Source organism: Oncorhynchus nerka, linkage group LG19 (genome assembly GCF_034236695.1).
Source record: "Oncorhynchus nerka isolate Pitt River linkage group LG19, Oner_Uvic_2.0, whole genome shotgun sequence".
Taxonomy (NCBI): domain Eukaryota; kingdom Metazoa; phylum Chordata; class Actinopteri; order Salmoniformes; family Salmonidae; genus Oncorhynchus; species Oncorhynchus nerka.
Genome location: NC_088414.1, coordinates 22,401,012 through 22,419,606, shown reverse-complemented (window position 1 = coordinate 22,419,606; position 18,595 = coordinate 22,401,012). Strand labels below are relative to the sequence as shown.

At 42.5% G+C, this 18,595-nt stretch overlaps 1 protein-coding gene across 1 annotated transcript in view; it reads left to right on the top strand.

Moving 5' to 3' along the window:
• LOC115101184 (endoglin-like) overlaps positions 1-17,823 on the top strand; it is a 48,673-nt gene extending 30,850 nt beyond the window's left edge. Inside the window, exons 5-14 of the mRNA XM_029620472.2 lie at positions 3,642-3,813; positions 3,903-4,089; positions 4,218-4,323; positions 4,554-4,755; positions 5,177-5,325; positions 5,768-5,998; positions 8,049-8,115; positions 12,197-12,304; positions 12,454-12,501; positions 12,781-17,823. Of these exons, the coding sequence (XP_029476332.2) occupies positions 3,642-3,813; positions 3,903-4,089; positions 4,218-4,323; positions 4,554-4,755; positions 5,177-5,325; positions 5,768-5,998; positions 8,049-8,115; positions 12,197-12,304; positions 12,454-12,501; positions 12,781-12,905 (1,395 nt within the window). The 3' untranslated portion in view covers positions 12,906-17,823. The remainder of the gene's footprint in view (positions 1-3,641; positions 3,814-3,902; positions 4,090-4,217; positions 4,324-4,553; positions 4,756-5,176; positions 5,326-5,767; positions 5,999-8,048; positions 8,116-12,196; positions 12,305-12,453; positions 12,502-12,780) is intronic.
• Positions 17,824-18,595: the final 772 nt, after the last annotated feature.

Below are 18,595 nucleotides of genomic sequence, written 5' to 3'. Positions count from 1 at the left end.
CCATTTTACATGAAGAGGGGATGTGTGTGTGGGATGGGAGGATGGGATAGTGTGTAGTGGATCACTTGGGAATGTTACCATTTGAATGGAAAAAGGAAGTGCGTCACGAGGCTGACAGATCTGTTGGGTACAGGCCCAGTGTTCTATCCAGCTGTGACCGAGACAGGGAAGAGTCACCACACACACTCAGATGGGACAGAGTACATTTGCGTACATTCACAAAAGGCCACCGACCTGTGGGTTCATTGTCAAGGTTCAAGGTCTCGCATCCTCAGGCGTCCCTCCTCCTTTCCTCCCTGTTGTAGATCTTGTCGTTTGTTCTCCCATCTAGTATAGGGTGGTAATTTAGCTTCACACCAAGACATGATACACAGTGTGTGTTTCTCAAAATGCATACTACCGTGCTCCAAGCATGCAAATTAGAGCACGGGAGGCTTTGCATACGAGTCCAAATCAAAGTCTGCGAAACGGAGCACGGAGGGCACTAATGGAACACATACTCCGTTTCTACATATTTTGAAGCATGCATCGATGCAAGCTTCAACGGAAAGTATGCAAAGAAAAATACACTCCGATTTGGGAATGAAATGTTGCCTATTCACATCTCATATGTTGTCTGACAACAATATTTTATCTTGATTAAAATGACATTTTGAAATGTTTACCTGCCTACGTACCGTAGATCGCAAGCCCATAATAAGTCAATAGGGTTAACTGGCTAGTTACTACTGTTCGATAGCCAGATAGCCATGAAGAATTGTTAGCTAGCTACCAACAAAGAATTGATATCTATCTTGCATAATATTCATTTCAGGTCATTTTTGCCTGTTAAACTATCTGGTTAGCTACATTATTATGATTCACGTAGCTGATAGTTATGAAGTAAAATGTTTGGTTTGTGTATATCTTGTTTTGTCTATTGCAATTGTCCTGGCTGGAAGAATGTTCAGTGAATGCGAAGGTGCAGCGTGAGGTAATATTGTAGGGGAAGTGTGAGTGCTTCTCAATTGTAATGTTTTAATGCGTTCTCCACACTCTTGTCCTCGCAAGAACGTACGCGAGAGAACTTAATCTGAGAATTCACTCGGAGCATGAGAGTGTGGAGCACGGTAGTATGCATATTGAGAAACACCCAGTGCTCTCTCTTCTATGTTATGTAAGAGTTGATGACCCCTCTGGCATTGTCCCCCGCACGCCCTCGTGCAGACAGTTCACGATGCATCCTTGGAGCCAAGGGGACAGAGACAGACAGATAGGCGAATGGCCTTGACCTCGAACCTAATCTATTTTGGATGGGTGCCTGTTCTAAACAGCCCACCAGATAGCTCTCTCTGACAGTGACTTAAATCCCCCTGACTCCTCTGTGGTAGCAACGACACAGACACACAATGCTGAGTGTCACGGCTACACACAATACAGTGTCTGCACAGCGTCTGAGCGATATGGTACCTAGCTGTCACTCCAGTGTTCTCCACTGGGTTAATGATGCAGTACGAGAGGAGAGGAGAAGAGGGGAGTAGAGAAGAAGAGGAGAGAAGTGAGGTGAATCAGAAGGGAGGACAGAGAAGGAGAAGAGAGGAGATGCGAGGAGTATAGGACAGGAGGATGCGTGGAGCTTGTCATCCCTGGCTCATTCAACCCCTCTGGATCAGGCCAAAGGAAGGAAGTCTAATCTGAGAAGTTTCTGAAAGTGCCAGTAGACAATGCCACTTCTTGCTCAGACTACTTCCTGTTGTGCGTTATGTCCCCTGGCCGTGCAGCGTCGAACTCTGACCCCCAGGAGACAAATTCATGTCAAAGTAGTTCCTTCTATCATTCGCTGATCCTTCTCACTCTCTTTCTCTCTTCCTTACTTACTTCCTTCTCCGCCCCTCCTCTCCCTCCATTGTGATGTTTTTAATGTTCTCGTCTCTGTAGTTTCCCGTCTTTCTATTTCGATCCACATTAAACAAAATATACACGCATGAGAAGGACCAATCAATCACACAGGTTTACTTGGCTCTCAGCAGAGCGTTCTGACTGGCTTTATGGGGTCTGGCTGCAGCTGGCAGGCCTTAACACACACATACACACACACTGACCGCTAACATGGGAGGTCCACAGAGGGAACAATCAGTGGTCTTCTTTCCAGCCCTTAGTTTTCACCCTAAGACCTCGACCACCAGGAAATATATGGAATTACTCCTCAAACGCCAAAATCATTGCCAACACAATGGCTGCTGCTCTCTCCCCCTTCGCTAGCCTCTTCTTGGAAAAACACTGAGCACATACTGTACCTCCTGTGAGTTTGTGCAATGCAGCGTAGCTAATTGTTTGTTGTTGTTTTTATGCTATCCATTATCCTGAAATTAATTGAAACAACACATCGGACCTATATAAGTCCCGCCAGTCCAGAACAATTTGTCCATCTGTGTGCTATATTAGCTGGAATGCAACGGGAATAATGATGAGAACATTAATGGGGGAGAAAATGAAGCCATTGTTGAGACAGGATCCAAAGGGAAATGGATATCTGCTCCATCCATATGCTCTGTATAATATTTAAAGGGACTCTATTCTCAAGCTCTTGGGCTAATAATCTAATTGTTTTTTAATATGCTTATAGAAGTATAGTTGTCTTTATACAAATATTTGATTAGCAGATGAGTACAGATTGGGCGCGACTCTTAGGTTACACCAGAATGGCACATAACCGACCGATACATTAGAATACCTACTGGAGTACTTCATGTACAGTCCATTATTTCCCTGGCCTGTTTGGGAAACAGGGGAATGTGTGCTAGGGCAATGTGTGCTGTAGTGTGCATGCACTAGGCTGGATGTATATATTTATACCCGTATGGAGCCAGATTCCAGCCGACTCCACTGACGCACAGAGTTAAAAATGTCCCCATTTCCAGGCCCCACTCAGGAAGCGAAGGAAAGACCTTGGCTCCAATGGGGTTGTTCAACCGGGCTTGTAGACACTTTAGCATAATAAACATTCCTTTTCAAATGGCTCTGCACTGCTCAGAGAATAAAGAAAGCGAGAGAGAGAAAGAGAGATGGAGAGAGAAAAGGAGAGATGGAGAAAGAGGGAGATCAAGATATAGACAGACAGAAAGAAAGAGGGAGAGCGAGAGAGAGAGAGAGAGAGAGAAGAGGGAGGCATGCTTTGATGTGGCTGTTGTCAGAGACATTGGGCAAACATGAGGTAGCAGTCTCTAAATAAGGCGCTGACTCACCTAATGCCACGGTAACAATGAGCAGACAAACAGAGCTGTCTAACCCTCATAGAGGTAGAGTGGCTTAATGACTTAGGGTTGTACTGTATATAAACAAGAATCCCCCCACGTAAATAAAGGAAATGAAAAAGAATGGAGTGGATCATGTTAACAGACAGATTCAATCAAACTTGCCTTATATATGTAGTGTGTTTGTTTATGAACTACTGCCTAGGCACACACCTCTTCTTAATAATCGAATTGTGAGTAGTATGTACATTTGTATTCTGTGGTCTAGTTTGACCAGCGGACTGTGCTGCATTATTGCAATATGGGTTCAATTGAAGTGAACCCATAGTATCATAACTTACATACAGTAGACAGATAGTCAAAGAGTCCTGAAATGCAATGTCTAATGTATTTTCCTTTACTCTCCAGGTGGGCAACAACTCCAATATAATGTTTTATGGTTCAAAAGGCAACATCCATAGAAAAGCGCTGCCCACAGACAACGAAGATCTAGTGAGGTGGGCCACCGAGGAGTTTGGTGGGGTGACGTCTTTCACCACCTTCCAGAACCCAACGAGCATCGCTTCCACAGGGAGAGAGGGTAAGACAACAAACTGTCTGTTTTTGATGTGACTGAAGAATTACAGATGATGTAACCAATCTGAATAATAAACATGAATGATTTTACAGGAACAAGACTCCTTCCAACTGGCTCCAACAACTGTACACTTGAAAATGAATGGCACTCCCTCAAGCACTATCTGACATTCAAATCAAACATACCTTCATCGATCAAGTCCTGCTCGAACCAGCCTCTCAACAGTCACACTGAGAAAGAACTATATATCGTTAACATCCCTGAGGATGTCAGCATTCGGTAAGACACCGAAGAGTCTCTTGGCTGAAAACATTAGCAACACTTTCCATGATAGTGGCCTTATACTGGTTATTGTGTTGGTTGTTGGTGCTCTTGAACAGTAAATCAACACAATTTTATTGTTCCAGCTATGTCTCTGTGCACGTCATCAGTGAGAGGCAGATCAGTCTGTTCCTAAGAGGTCCCCAGGGTACCACGTGGAGCATCCATGACCCACAGCACACCAGCTTCTTTGTAAGCACTGGATAACATCTACAGTTGACTAAATTGTAGTATCAATGCCTGAAACTGAATCACCAATGACTCAGACATTTTGTCTGCATTTGTCTGGTCATCATTTCAGGCTCAGATCAGTATGCATTATACTCTATGACTGACAAAGGTGTCCTATATAAATTGGAAAATAACCATACAGTACTATCTATTATATAAAATTCTGTTAATTGTATATCTATCTCGCCCAGTCTAACAACGTGATCATGCTTGCTGCCACCAACATGATGCATACGATCCCTCCCACGGTCGTCATCACCACAGACAGTGCCGATGCTGTACAGAAGAAGGCCTTGGACCATTTCAAAGCAAGCACCATCACAAGCTACTCTGAGATCCGAACCGAGGGCACCATGGTCACACTGGTCCTGGGGAATAATGACCACACACCAGGTAAAATACTGTTATAGTCACAGTGAGCATAGTCAATATTGGCCTCTAGCAAGGGTAGCATTACTAGGGAATTCCTGTAAATTTGAAAATTGTTCCGATTAGTTAATGTATGAAGTGAATGCAAATTCCGACGCAGAGTGAACAGTTCTACAATCATACATGCTCAAACTGTTGGTTGGTATAATGGTGCAAAACTGCAATAAAATATGCTTTATCAAGCTTTCTCAGTAATTGGTAGCTAACACTATGCCACTGTTGCCAGCAGGCTCCTGTACTAGACTAACTAACTAGCTTAGCCAACATTATTATTATTATTATTATTTATGATTTTATTAAAACAAATATATGGTACAACTATCCTGTAGTATCATGTACAAATGGATTCTTACTGACAGGTGAACGTTGTGTCTTGCTGTCTCAGTCACAGAGACTGCACCCACCGAGACCACCCCATCGCCCCCTAGCCCCCCTCAGATGCCTCTGATCATGCAGCTGTACACCTCTCCAGACTACCGCTCCCCCCTGGACCTCAACGCCAAGGTGCAAAGTGACAAGAGGATCTACGCAGAGGTGAGACCATTTTTTTCTTCAGTCCAACACCTTCCTGCTCTTTCTAATCCTCTCCCAGTTCCTCCACCGTGCCCAAATTCTCATCCTCTAAGCCCTGCACACCTTCACATCTGCTTGACTCCTAACACAAAGCAAAAGTCTCTTCAATAGAATCTCAATCTACAGGTATTAATTAATGTTTGGGGATGTAGCTCCATCCAGGAGAGGACTGGATGTATCTACAGTACATAGTATCATCATATTGCTATACAGTATAACACCATATATGATATAGTGACCATACAATGTAGTTTGCAGTATGTACTTGGGAGCAAATGCATCCACCAACATCTCCCACCAGGCCTGCTCTAGGCCACAATATAACATCCATACTGCAGTGTATGCAAACATTTCTAGTACTCCTATTATTCCTGTCCCCACTCATCCCTCTCCTCTCCTTCAGATCTCAGGGAGGATGCTGGGGGAGATTGTGCTGACCATCGAGGTGATCAACTGCTCGGTGCGTTCCAAGGGCTCATGCCCGGTGGTCAGAGACATGCCCTTCAGGTCAGAGATGTGCTCCTCCACCATGTGCCCCAACAGTACCAGGGTTAGCTTCTCCCTGGAGCTGCTCCATGACCTGGCGTCCACTAGCTGGGACCTGGAGTGCTCCGTCAAACTCTGCTTCAGTGAGGTATGTACAGTTGAAGTCGGATGTTTACATACACCTTAGCCAAATACGTTTAAACTCAGTTTTTCACAATTCCTGATATTTAATCCTAGTAAAAATTCCCTGTCTTATGTCAGTTAGGAACACCACTTTATTATAAGAATAGGAAATGTCAGAATAATAGTAGAGAGAATGATTTATTTCAGCTTTTATACTTTCATCACATTCCCAGTGGGTCAGAAGTCTACATACATTCAATTAGTATTTGGTAGCATTGCCTTTAAATTGTTTAACTTGGGTCAAAAGTTTCGGAGAGCCTTCCACAAGCTTCCCACAATATGTTGGAAGGAATTTTTGCTCATTTCTCCTGACAGAGCTGGTGTAACTGAGTCAGGTTTGTAGGCCTCCTTGCTCGCACACGCTTTTTCAGTTCTGCCCACACATTTTCTATGGGATTGAGGTCAGGGCTTTGTGATGTTCACTCCAATACCTTGACTTTGTTTTCCTTAAGCCATTTTGCGACCAAGCTTTACCTTCCTGACTGATGTCTTGAGATGTTGCTTCAATATATCCACATCATTTTCCTCCCTCATGATGCATCTATTTTGGGAAGTGCACCAGTCCCTCCTGCAGCAAATCACCCCCACAACATGATGCTGCCACCCCCTTGCTTCACGGTTGGGATGGTGTTTTTCGGCTTGCAAGCTTCCCCCTTTTTCCTCCAAACATAACGATGGTCATATTGGCCAAACAGTTCTATTTTTGTTTCACCAGACCAAAGTACATTTCTCCAAAAAGTACGATCTTTGTCCCCATGTGCAGTTGCAATCCGGCTTCTTCTGTCTTTTTTATGGTGGTTTTGGAGCAGTGGCTTTTTCCTTGCTGAGCGGCCTTTCAGGTTATGTCGATATAGGACTAGTTTTTCTGTGAATATAGATACTTTTGTACCTGTTTCCTCCATCATCTTCACAAGGTCCTTTGCTGTCGTTCTCGGATTTGCACTTTTCGCACTAAAGTACGTTCATCTCTAGGAGACAGAATGCGTCTTTTTCCTGAGTGTTATGACAGCTGCGTGGTCCCATGGTGTTTATACTTGCATACTATTGTTGTACAGATGAATGTGGTACCTTCAGTCATTTGGAAATTGCTCCCAAGGATGAACCAGACATGTGGAGGTCTACAAATGTTTTTCTGAGGTCTTGGCTGATTTATTTTGATGTTCCCATGATGTCAAGCAAAGAGGCACTGAGTTTGAAGGTAGGCCTTGAAATACATTCACATGTACACCTCCAATTGACTCAAATGATGTCAATTAGCCTATCAGAAGCTTCTAAAGCCATGACATCATTTTCTGGAATTTTCCAAGCTGTCAAGGCACAGTCAACTTAGTGTATGTAAACTTCTGACCCACTGGAATTGTGATACAATGAATTTAAGTGAAATTTTCTGTCTGTAAACAATTGTTGGAAAAATCACTTGTGTCATGTACAAAGTAGATGTCCTAAACGACTTGACAAAACTATAGTTTGTTAACAAGAAATATGTGAAGTGGTTGAAATATGAGTTTTAATGACTCCAACCTAAGTTTATGTAAACTTCCAATTTCAACTTTAGGTGTGTGTTGGGGGGAGGTGTGTGTGTGCATGTAGGTGTGTGTTTTGGGGGGTATTGCTTTTTTTATTTACTTCTATGAGAAAGTCTGTTCCATTTTTTTCTTTTAGTGTCCTTTCTTTCATTATTGAGCATTTTTCATAGCTCCTTGAATACATTTTTCTCTGACAAATTGATTTCAACCTCATAACAGCACAAACGGTTCCAGAAAGTGTACATTTAGAGCGAGACTGAAAATGAAATATCATACACAGAGAATATGCTTCAAGGGATAATGTGTGCCAACTGTTGCTCACTAAACATGGTTCATTCTAAACTGTAGCTTCAACCCAAATATTTAGTGAACTTTCCCTTTCACCTTAAAGCATTTTTGATGTTTTGAGTTGACTTTAGTAGGTTTTAGTATATTTGCCAACAAAGCAATATGAATGATGTGTGTCTCACTCTCCGTATTCTCTTGTAGAAATGTGGAGATGGAGGAAGAGTGAAGAGGAATTTGGAGGTCACCCAGACATACATCCCACCACCAAGTGAGTTCAGTTAACTCCAAATCCTTCCAGCTCTGTTGTTGTAGTGTAGTTTGTCCTTCTGGCAACTCAACCCTTACCTTTTCTCTTATCAGCTTTGGCATCAGTCAACATTTACAGTACACATGATAACCCCAATGTTGGCCCTTAAATGACAGAATTCATCAATTAAATTTTTTAAACATGACTCTTCTCTATCGTTGATATGACCCCCGACTACCCCTATGCTAAAATGTGCCATCTTCTTTCCTGTGGAAAACCAAAAGAAATCCAAATGAAATCAGCACTAACACTGCTGTCAAATGCAATAATAGAAGAGCCACCCGCATTGTCCTCTTCAGCAATTCCCTTCTCAGAACATTCATCATCCATCTCATTCCAGCCACAGCAGCTGCTGCCAGTCTGTCTGTCTGTCTCAGTTCTCGCCTTCCAACGAGCTCCACTTTAACGTTGGGCCCGTTGTCATGGCGATGATGAGTTCAGGATATACAAAAAGAGAGGGGTCGTAGAGGGGATGCGAGGTGGGGTGGGGCCTCTTCCTTAGGAAGGCCTGCAGCCTGACTTTGTGGCCACAATCAGCTAGTAATGACCCTCAGGGGGATCCATTGTGTCCGAGGTCTGGCCGAGCGGCTGTCCGTCACAAAACAATTACTGGAGCTATTGTCAGAAACCCCCGAAAACAAAGAGGGGAAGGTGTCACTCTTCAAAGCGGAGGACAATCTCTGGGCAGATGAGTCAGGAACTAACCTTGCATTCCTCAACCCTCTGCAAGCCCATTATTTTGGGGTGAAAAAGAAAAGAGAACCCCAGGTTCATGTTTTGGCTTGGAACATAGCTCCCCAGCTTTGGCTTGGGACATAGCTCCCCAGCTATGGCTTGGGACATAGCTCCCCAGCTTTGGCTTGGGACATAGCTCCCCAGCTATGGCTTGGGACATAGCTCCCCAGCTTTGGCTTGGAACATAGCTCCCCAGCTATGGCTTGGGACATAGCTCCCCAGCTATGGCTTGGGACATAGCTCCCCAGCTTTGGCTTGGGACATAGCTCCCCAGCTATGGCTTTGCTTGGGACATAGCTCCCCAGCTATGGCTTGGGACATAGCTCCCCAGCTATGGCTTGGGACAAAGCTCCCCAGCTATGGCCAACAAGTAATTGTTTCCTGCAATTTCCTCATGCAGGAGAAGAAGAGGATACAGGTTGGAGCATCAGCGGCTTGATGGTGATGGGTTTGGAGGCGACACAGCCAGACCACCACTACTCATTTTTGTTTTTGCATCCTGTTTTACTGGCCAGCCCATTCTGGTTCTTATGTAATGGAAAGGTGATGTGAGCGTGTGGAGGGACTCAGGGACTTGTGATGGAGAATGGTTGAACGAGAATCAGTGGCAAGGGAACAACGTTTCCTCCCATTAAACTGCAGGCAACTCCTCATTGACCTAAGCGCTCCTTTTTATCCACGCCTGCCAAGTGACTACACAGTGCACACACCAAACAACTGGAGCCAGCCAACTTTCTGGGCTCTCAGTTCTGCTTCAGAATTCTGGCCTGAGTGTTGGAATTGAGCTTTTTTGACAGTTGAAGCAGGCTGACTGCTGATGTTGTTGCTGGGGGTCCCGCCTGCTTCCATTGGCCAGGATGTGAATCCCCCTCAGTTGTCCTTGCTGTTTGGTAGCTGTCCCCCAGAGGGCTCTTTGGAGTAGTAGTGTCGTAGTACAGGCCTGCTGCTGCCTGTCTTCTCCACCTACAACAAGGCTTCTGCTTCCTGTCTCTGTTTGTTCAGCTTTGCTGTCTAACCCAAACACACAAATAACAAGTCGGCCCATTTTGGAAAACAAAATAAAAGAAAGACTGTAAAGTAGGTTTCTGTTTAGACATGAACTGGGACAGGGCCTTTGAGTCTGTACTGTTAGTACAGTAGTAGATCATTAATTATCCTCCTATAAAGATAACTTACAATCACTTACAATCTAATTCATTAGACTTTATTGAAGGATGTATTCTCCACATTAGTTTAATTTCATTGGCACACAAGGGTTTCAATATATTGTGACAGTAGAGCAGTGATGATTAAGTGATTTTAATAAGGTGAGGCGATGAATGATCTTGATTATTATTTAAAGAACATAGACTATAACATAGACACCATAAATAACAATATTAACCAGATACACATGGCTTGGATTGTGGCAAGAGATGCAGCCAAACAAACAGAATGCTGTCTCTCACCCTTCCTGCATCCTGTCTTTCCTTCAGGAAAAGGGAGAGCGGTCGGTAGCCTAGCGTAGCGCTGAGCCTAGCATGTAGCACAGTGGCACAGGATGCAGGAGGCTTAAGGTGGCAGGTGAGAGAAACTGCACAGGGTAAGAAACAGGATGGCTTCTGCCCAGGGGACTGATGATTAGCTTCCTCCCAAATTCTCAGGGTCCATGTTGGAAATGTTCACTAGTAAGGAAGCAGAAGCAGGGAAACGTGTGTGTGCCTTGGTGTGCATGCATTTGTGCACATATGCTCAATTGCTAGGATGCACACGTGTGTGTGTGTGTGTTAGTGTCAGAGGCCTGTGTCAAGGCAGCACATGGCCAAGGCCTGTTTTATGGCCTTTTTCAGAATAGTTGATTTGAGAGTTCTGCCGAGAGAGAGCAATTCTGCCTCAGCCATTGGCTCCAGTTGTTTTGTTTGCATCTACGTCTGTAATTGCTGCAGCGGCTTGTGCGGGACCATGCCACACACAGGCTGCCCTGGGACTTCACATTGCATGATGAGAAAGCCAGAACTAGCAAGTACATAACAGCGATAAGCATTTGCTTCCACAAACAGATTTGGCCTAAATTGTGCAATGTGCTTAAGACAACAAAACAAAAAAATGTATGAGCTTGTAATGTTAACCTGTTGCGACGAGCAATCCCGTATCCGGGATCCTATTTATAGCCTCAAGCTCATTACCATAACGCAACGTTAACTATTCATGAAAATCGCAAATGAAATGAAATAAATATATTAGCTCTCAAGCTTAGCCTTTTGTTAACAACACTGTCATCTCAGATTTTCAAAATATGCTTTTGAACCATAGCTAAACAAGCATTTGTGTAAGAGTATTGAAAGCCTAGCATAGCATTAAGCCTGGCATTCAGCATGCAACATTTTCACAAAAACAAGAAAAGCATTAAAATAAAATCATTTACCTTTGAAGAACTTCAGATGTTTTCAATGAGGAGACTCTCCGTTAGATAGCAAATGTTCAGTTTTTCCAAAAAGATTATTTGTGTAGGACAAATCGCTCCGTTTTGTTCATCACGTTTGGCTACGAAAAAAACCTGTATCCAGGAGTGTAATTAACATGGCAAACGTTTTTTAGAATCAATCCTCAAGGTGTTTTTCACATATCTATCGATGATAAATCATTCGTGGGAGTTTGGTTTCTCCTCTGAAGAAATGGAACGCGCATGGACCTGGAGATTACGCAATAATTTCGACGCAGGACACCGGGCGGACACCTGGTAAATGTAGTCTCTTATGGTCAATCTTCCAATGATATGCCTACAAATACGTCACAATGCTGCAGACACCTTGGGGAAACGACAGAAAGTGCAGGCTCATTCCTGGTGCATTCACAGCCATATAAGGAGACATTGGAACACAGGGCATTCGAAATCTGGACCATTTCCTGTATGAAATTTCATCTTGGTTTCGCCTGTAGCATGAGTTCTGGGGCACTCACAGATAATATCTTTGCAGTTTTGAAAAAGTCAGAGTTTTCCAAAGCTGTCAATTACATGCATAGTCAAGCATCTTTTCGTGACAAAATATCTTGTTTAAAACGGGAACGTTTTTTATCCCAAAATTAAAAGAGCGCCCCTTATCTCGAAGAAGTTAACTGGTTGTGTGCTGAAAATGAGGAAATCATAGGAGGAATAATAATGGTTTAAATTACAAGCATTTCGCTACACCCGCAATAACATCTGTTAAACATATGTATATGACCAATACAATTTGATTTGATCTGTGTGATTCCGCTGATCTCCAACGATACTACAAAATACCCCATTGCAAGACATGCATTCATGTGTTTCTTCTGTGTGTTCTAGCTGTGTGTATTGACTTTGGTCTGTCAGCCGTGCTGGGCATTGCTTTCGGAGGCTTCCTGATCGGAGTTCTGCTTATTGGAGCTCTGTGGTTCATCAAGATCCGCACAGGTGAGTCAGAGTCCCACTATCTCTTTTGTGTTGTTACAATGACATACTTCAAAAGTGTTTTAGAGGTCTTTTTCTCTTGATTTGCGATCTCTCTTAATTTTACCATGACTTCATTTTAAAACGGTATTATTCTGTTTTACGGGATCTAGGATACCCCACCGGACTGGATGTCGGGTCGACTGCAGTAAACCTCTCAGGTAAGTCACTGTTTATGGTTGATGCCAGTTACAGTTAAACATAAAGATCTATATTTTCCAAGAATAGGGAATGGTAATGTAAAGGAAAACCCGTCTTCCTCCTCCTTTTCTGATCTCTCTCATGGTCTTTCTCCCTCAATCATTCATGCAATCAATCAACCAACAAGTAAATGAGTCTTTATTAGAGGCAGAGGCAACTGGTTTGCACCCCAGAGGCAACGGTTTTGCAAGCTGAAATTTGGTTTGCCATGAATCAAAAAACATTTTCTCTCTCCCCAGGATGTCCTTGCTCTCTGACCAGCAAACGGCAACCCGTTTCTACGAACCCCTCCCCCTCTGAGAACAGTAGTGCTAATGCCAGCATTGGCAGCACTCAGAGCACGCCAACCAGCAGCATGGCATGAGATCATCAGCATCACCGTCTCCCCTTTCCGACACCCCGAGGGGCCTTGTGCTATTTGGTCGCTCTTTCACCATGCTTAAGAAAGCATTACCCCCCTCTCTTTAGTCACACCACAAACACGCACCCGCTCTCACCCGTAACCCCACCTGATAGTGGTGAGGTCGGGGGCGGGAAGGGGTGGGAGGAGCAGGAACGGGAGGGTGGGGGGCGGCTCTAGTCTAGTCTAGGCACCTAACATTCACCTCTCTAGCCTCCCAGCAAAAGTTCCAGACGGAAAGTCAGCGAGGGTGAAAAAAAAAGACCCCGGCTCCCAGCAACAGGAAAAACAAAGCATATCCCCTAAGAACTAACAGGAAATTCATTGCATTCTTCTCAATAAATTGTGCCTCTCTGATGGCGGCACAATAAGAGTCAGTCAGTGAAAAAAAGAGACAAAAGATTGACTTTTAAAAACATTATTAGAGAAACTGTTTTTGTCTCTCAACATCCACAGTTGTTATGATTGGAAATGTCAGGGCCCCTTATTGTAGGCAATTTAGAGATAGATTCTGGACTGACACCTGCTCTATCACATTGAATGTAGTTTTAATTCAAATTGTATTACTGTATATGGGTGGCTGGAAGACACCTTGTCAGATTTGAAGACTTTAGACAGATCAACAAAGCTAAAATATCCAATGTTCTCCTCCAATACCAAGGGGTATCTGTCTTTATATGAGTCAGGAAAGATTGGGAAAAGGCTACCTCTTAATTTATGTAGATGTCGGATTGTTAAGCACAAGCATGAGAATGGGTTATTCTGGTGAGCTAGTCAGATACCTTATTTTTTTGTTTCTCTCTTTCATTCCGTTTCACTTGAGTTACAATGCATTCAGAAAGTTCAGACCCCTTCCCTTATTCCACATTTTGTTACATTACAGCCTTATTCTAAAATTGATACAAATATTTTAAAAACTCATCAATCTACAAACAATACCACATAATGACAAAGTGAAAACATGTTTTTGCTCATTTAAAACAAAATGATTTACTTATTTACATAAGTATTCAGACCCTTTGCTATGCGATTCTAAAGTCAGCTCAGTTGCATCCTTTTTCCATTTATCACCCTTTTCTACAACTTGATTGGAGTCCACCTGTGGTAAATTACATTTATTGGACATGATTTGGAAAGGCACACACCTGTCTATATAAGGTCCCACAGTTGACTGTGCATGTCAGAGAAAAAACGAAGCCAACAGGTCAAAGGAATTCTTCTTGGCGCTCCGAGACAGGGTTGTGTCAAGGCACAGGTCTGGGGAAGGGTACCAAAACATTTCTGCAGCATTGAAGGTCCCCAAGAACACAGTGGCCTCCATCATTCTTCAATGGAAGAAGTTTGGAACCACCAAGACTCTTCCTAAAGCTGGTCTCCCAGCCAAACTGAGCAATCAGGGGAGAAGGGCCTTGGTCAGGGAGGTGACCAAGAACCTGATGGTCACTCTGACAGAGCATCTGAGTTCCTCTGTGGAGATGGGAGAATCTTCCAGAAGGACAACCATCTCTGCAGCACTCCACCAATCAGGCCTTTATGGTAGAGTGGCCAGACTGAAGCCACTCCTCAGTAAAATGCACATGACAGACTGCTTGGAGTTTGTCAAAAGGCACCTAAAGGACGCTGACCATGAGAAACAAGATAATCTGGTCTGATGAAACCAAGATTAAACTCTTTGGCCTGAATGCCAAGCGTCACGTCTGGAGGAAATCTGGCACCATCCCTACGGTGAACAATGGTGGTGGCAGCATCATGCAGTGGGGATGTTTTTCAGCGGCAGGGACTGCAATACTAGTCAGGATCAAGAGAAAGATGAACGGAGCAAAGTACAGAGAGATCCTTGATGAAAGCCTGCTCCAGAGCGCTCAGGACCTCAGACTGGGGCAAAGGTTCACCTTCCAACAGGACAATGACTGTAAGCACACAGTCAAGACAACCCAGGAGTGGCTTTGAGACAAGTCTCAGAATGTCCTTGAGTGGTCCAGCCAGAGCCCGGACTTGAACCCGACCAAACATCTCTGGAGAGACCTGAAAATATCTGTGCAGCTACGCTCCCCATCCAACCTGACAGAGCTTGAGAGGATCTGCAGAGAAGAATGGGAGATCATACCTAAATACAGGTGTGCCAAGCTTGTAGCATCATACCCAAGAAGACTCAAATATGTAATTGCTGCCAAAGGTGCTTCAACAAAGTAATGATTAAAGGGTCTGAATACTTATGGAAATGGTAATATTTTTTTAATTTGTAATATATTTGCAAATAAAAAACAGTTTTTGCTTTGTCATTATGGGGTTGTGTGTAGATTGATGAGGGGGAAAAAAACAATTTAATACATTTTAGAACAAGGTGGTAACGTAACAAAATGTAGAAAAAGGGAAGGTGTCGGAATACTTTCCAAATGCACTGTACATCATATTGTTTTGCTCCAAGCCATCTGTTACATACAAGCAGAATGTATAACTAAATGTCCATGCATGTCAATGTTACTTAGGAGCCTTTGCGTAATGAATAGTTTTTATAGTCCATTTAAAAAAATATATAATATTTATCTGAAATTGTATTATGTCTAGCTAGATAGAGACACATTTTACTTTCCTCAATGCAAACTAAAGTCAACCCCAAAGCAAGTTTTTACCAAAAACATTGTGAGATTTGTAAAGACCAACAAAAAAAATATGAAAAATTAAGATTTAACATCTAAATGATTGAACTCAGGAAAAACTATATTTGGCATTATCGTAATTTCAGGACAAATGATTGATGTTCAGTGCCAAGAAAAATGGAAATCAGATGTGATAGATGGTTGAACCGTAAATGTAAACCCATTCTGTGTGTAATTGTACAAATGTAAATGTATTATTATTGTATTGCCTCTTTTTACCTCTTTGAAAATGCTCTCACAATACAAAGAAAAGCTTTGTGATTATGACCTGCTGGGTATAAAGACATTCCCTTCAAACATTCCATTCAGCCATGTCTCTGAAAGAAACAGCAATACTGTACCAAAAGTATACAGTTTGTATAATACTTTTTATGTTTTTATTGTTATAATTGTACTAGTTATTGTTCATGACACAAACGTATATTTGTTGAGTAATTAATTATTAATTAGTCATTAATTTGTTTTGATACTGTCACCAAAAGCAGCCATCTTAAAACCAAGTGAGCTTCCTCAACCAAACACACTGTTTTGAATGGACCAATATGTTTTTTTCCCCCACCTAAATAATTATGTAGCTAACTAATAATGCATTGTGTGTGTGTTTCTATGTGCATGTGTGAGTGAGTGAGTGAGTGAGTGAGTGAGTGAGTGAGTGAGTGAGTGAGTGAGTGAGTGAGTGTGAGTGAGTGAGTGAGTGCATGCAAGTGTGCATGCTCTAACTTATTCCGTTCAAATATATACATATATAGATATATATTAAATCAAATAGCTTACTACACACCCCAAAACCTTTAAAATGTTCAAATCAAGAGGCTATTGCGCAGAAAAATGTGGACAGTCGGGTGCATTGCAAATTCAGAACCTCTGGACAGCAACATAATAAACTGAAGCACTGATCATTGGGAGCGAGATCAGAAATAGGTATCCTCACCTACAAAACTAAAACACCCCATATATTCAAATGAAAAGTCCTGATTTAACATGACATTAATAACACCGCCACATCCTGAGTACCCGGTGCCGACACGTTCAGAAATCAAAAGATGGTTTGTGCAATAGACCGCTGCGCCACTCGGGAGGCCCCATTGAAGCTATTATGAGCCAAAACTTTTAACCCACAATAGTCAGCATATAAGGGGAGCACTGGCGTCCCACTGTATTGAACCTCCACAGGCAAGCAACTGTGAATGAAGGGAGTGTTGTAGTATCAGACAGTCTGTGACAGCTAGACTCTCTGAGAGTACTGACAGAAAGCAGGGTAAATCAGATGGGCTGTCATTTAATCCGGTTGTTAACCCAGCAGATTCTGGCCCAGCCTCTGACAAGGGCTTCCTCTGCTCATAGATACACATGAGCCAAGCAATCCTCAACACACGCCACTTGTCCCTTTCTCACAATGCTAGACACTCGCAAGGCGAGGCGAGCAGACTGTGTGTATGTGTGTGTTGAAGACAGAATATGTGCATGTATTACGAGAGAGAGTGTGTGTGTGTGTGTGTGTGAGAGAGAGAGAAAGTGAGTGTTTTTCTTTCTGGAGGTGTCTTTGTTTAAATCCAGAAAGGAGAGGGACTTAGGAAGTGGTTATGAGCTTTTTGTTATTGAGTGATACACTCAACGCAGCTCTTGAGTTGGGAGGCTCCCAAAAACGTACAAGGTCTAAGTGTGGAAGATAAATATCATCCAATATGCAATTGAAATCACATAAAAAAGGGGATTACTTTTTTTGTTTTATCACATTTCTTTGTAACTAATATAACATCTAAAAACTGAATACATTGAAACTCATCTGGACAGACAGGAATAATAACATTACCAAGTATCTTAACCCTTGAAATATATTCACAGGAATACATTTTTCTGTTATCTATTTTTTTCCTATAAGCAGCAACATGAAGTAATTTCCCTCATTTTGATCTGTACTGGGCTGCTGTGTTAAAAATAATGCCTTAGATTAAAGGCCTGTTTGTGCCTGGGTATAATGTGTCTATACAGGATGTCACCCTTCAGGATTGTTAACAACGTTGTTAGTCTGTCATCTTAACAAAATTACTGCTCCAATTCTATGCATGGATGAAAAATGCAGGGAATTCCATAACCCTGGCTAAAGTGCCTTTTATGGTGCACTGAACAAATACAAATGATACCGTATGTTGTCTTTTGAAAAGTATATATGTTTTTTTTTGTGTATCAACCGTCTTAATAAAATTAGTTTAAGAAACTGATTGTGATTCTTATTGTGATATCTTCACATCCATTATGATTCCTGTGCTGGCTTACATGTAAGAGCAAGGTCAAGGCCAGAGGAGAGATAACATTGCATACTGTAGCTGCTGTGAGACTCAAGCATAGAAAGAGAAGCAACTCAAGCATCTGCTATGCCTTGGGTGTCCCACAATTTTATGCTGCGTTCATAACCAAGTGGGATGGTGGTATTTACCTCATACGACTAGGAGAAATCCACTTGAATGCCACACCAACTCGTAATTACTAGTGGGAAACTCATCTATCATCCCTGAACCCTCCCACATTCTGAAATCTCCTGGTAAGGAAATTACCTCCATAAGAGCATTTTCAGCAGTTAAATGAAACAAAACATAATTTATATAAAGCAATTCATTAATATGGTTTTTGAACACAATCATTTGTTTACAAACACGATAGCTGTACTTTTAGTTTATGGTTGAAAGAGCTTATTGGCCATTAGCCAATCAACGTTTCTCAACGAGAAATGTGAATGCAACTGGGATTTACGACTTCACAACTGGTAATTACCACATTCTCACTTGGTTATGAACACAGAATAAGACATACCGTATCAGAGAGCAATTATAATATGGCAAGCTGGGCCGAGCACTTTCACAGCCAAGGCAGGGAGCGTCACACGTGAAGCCAGCAGAAATGTGCTTTTAGTCTTCAATTTAACACTTCTGATCATGATGAGACGAAAGGAACAATTATGCGTTTTTAAATTAGAACAGTTGGAAATAGTGTATT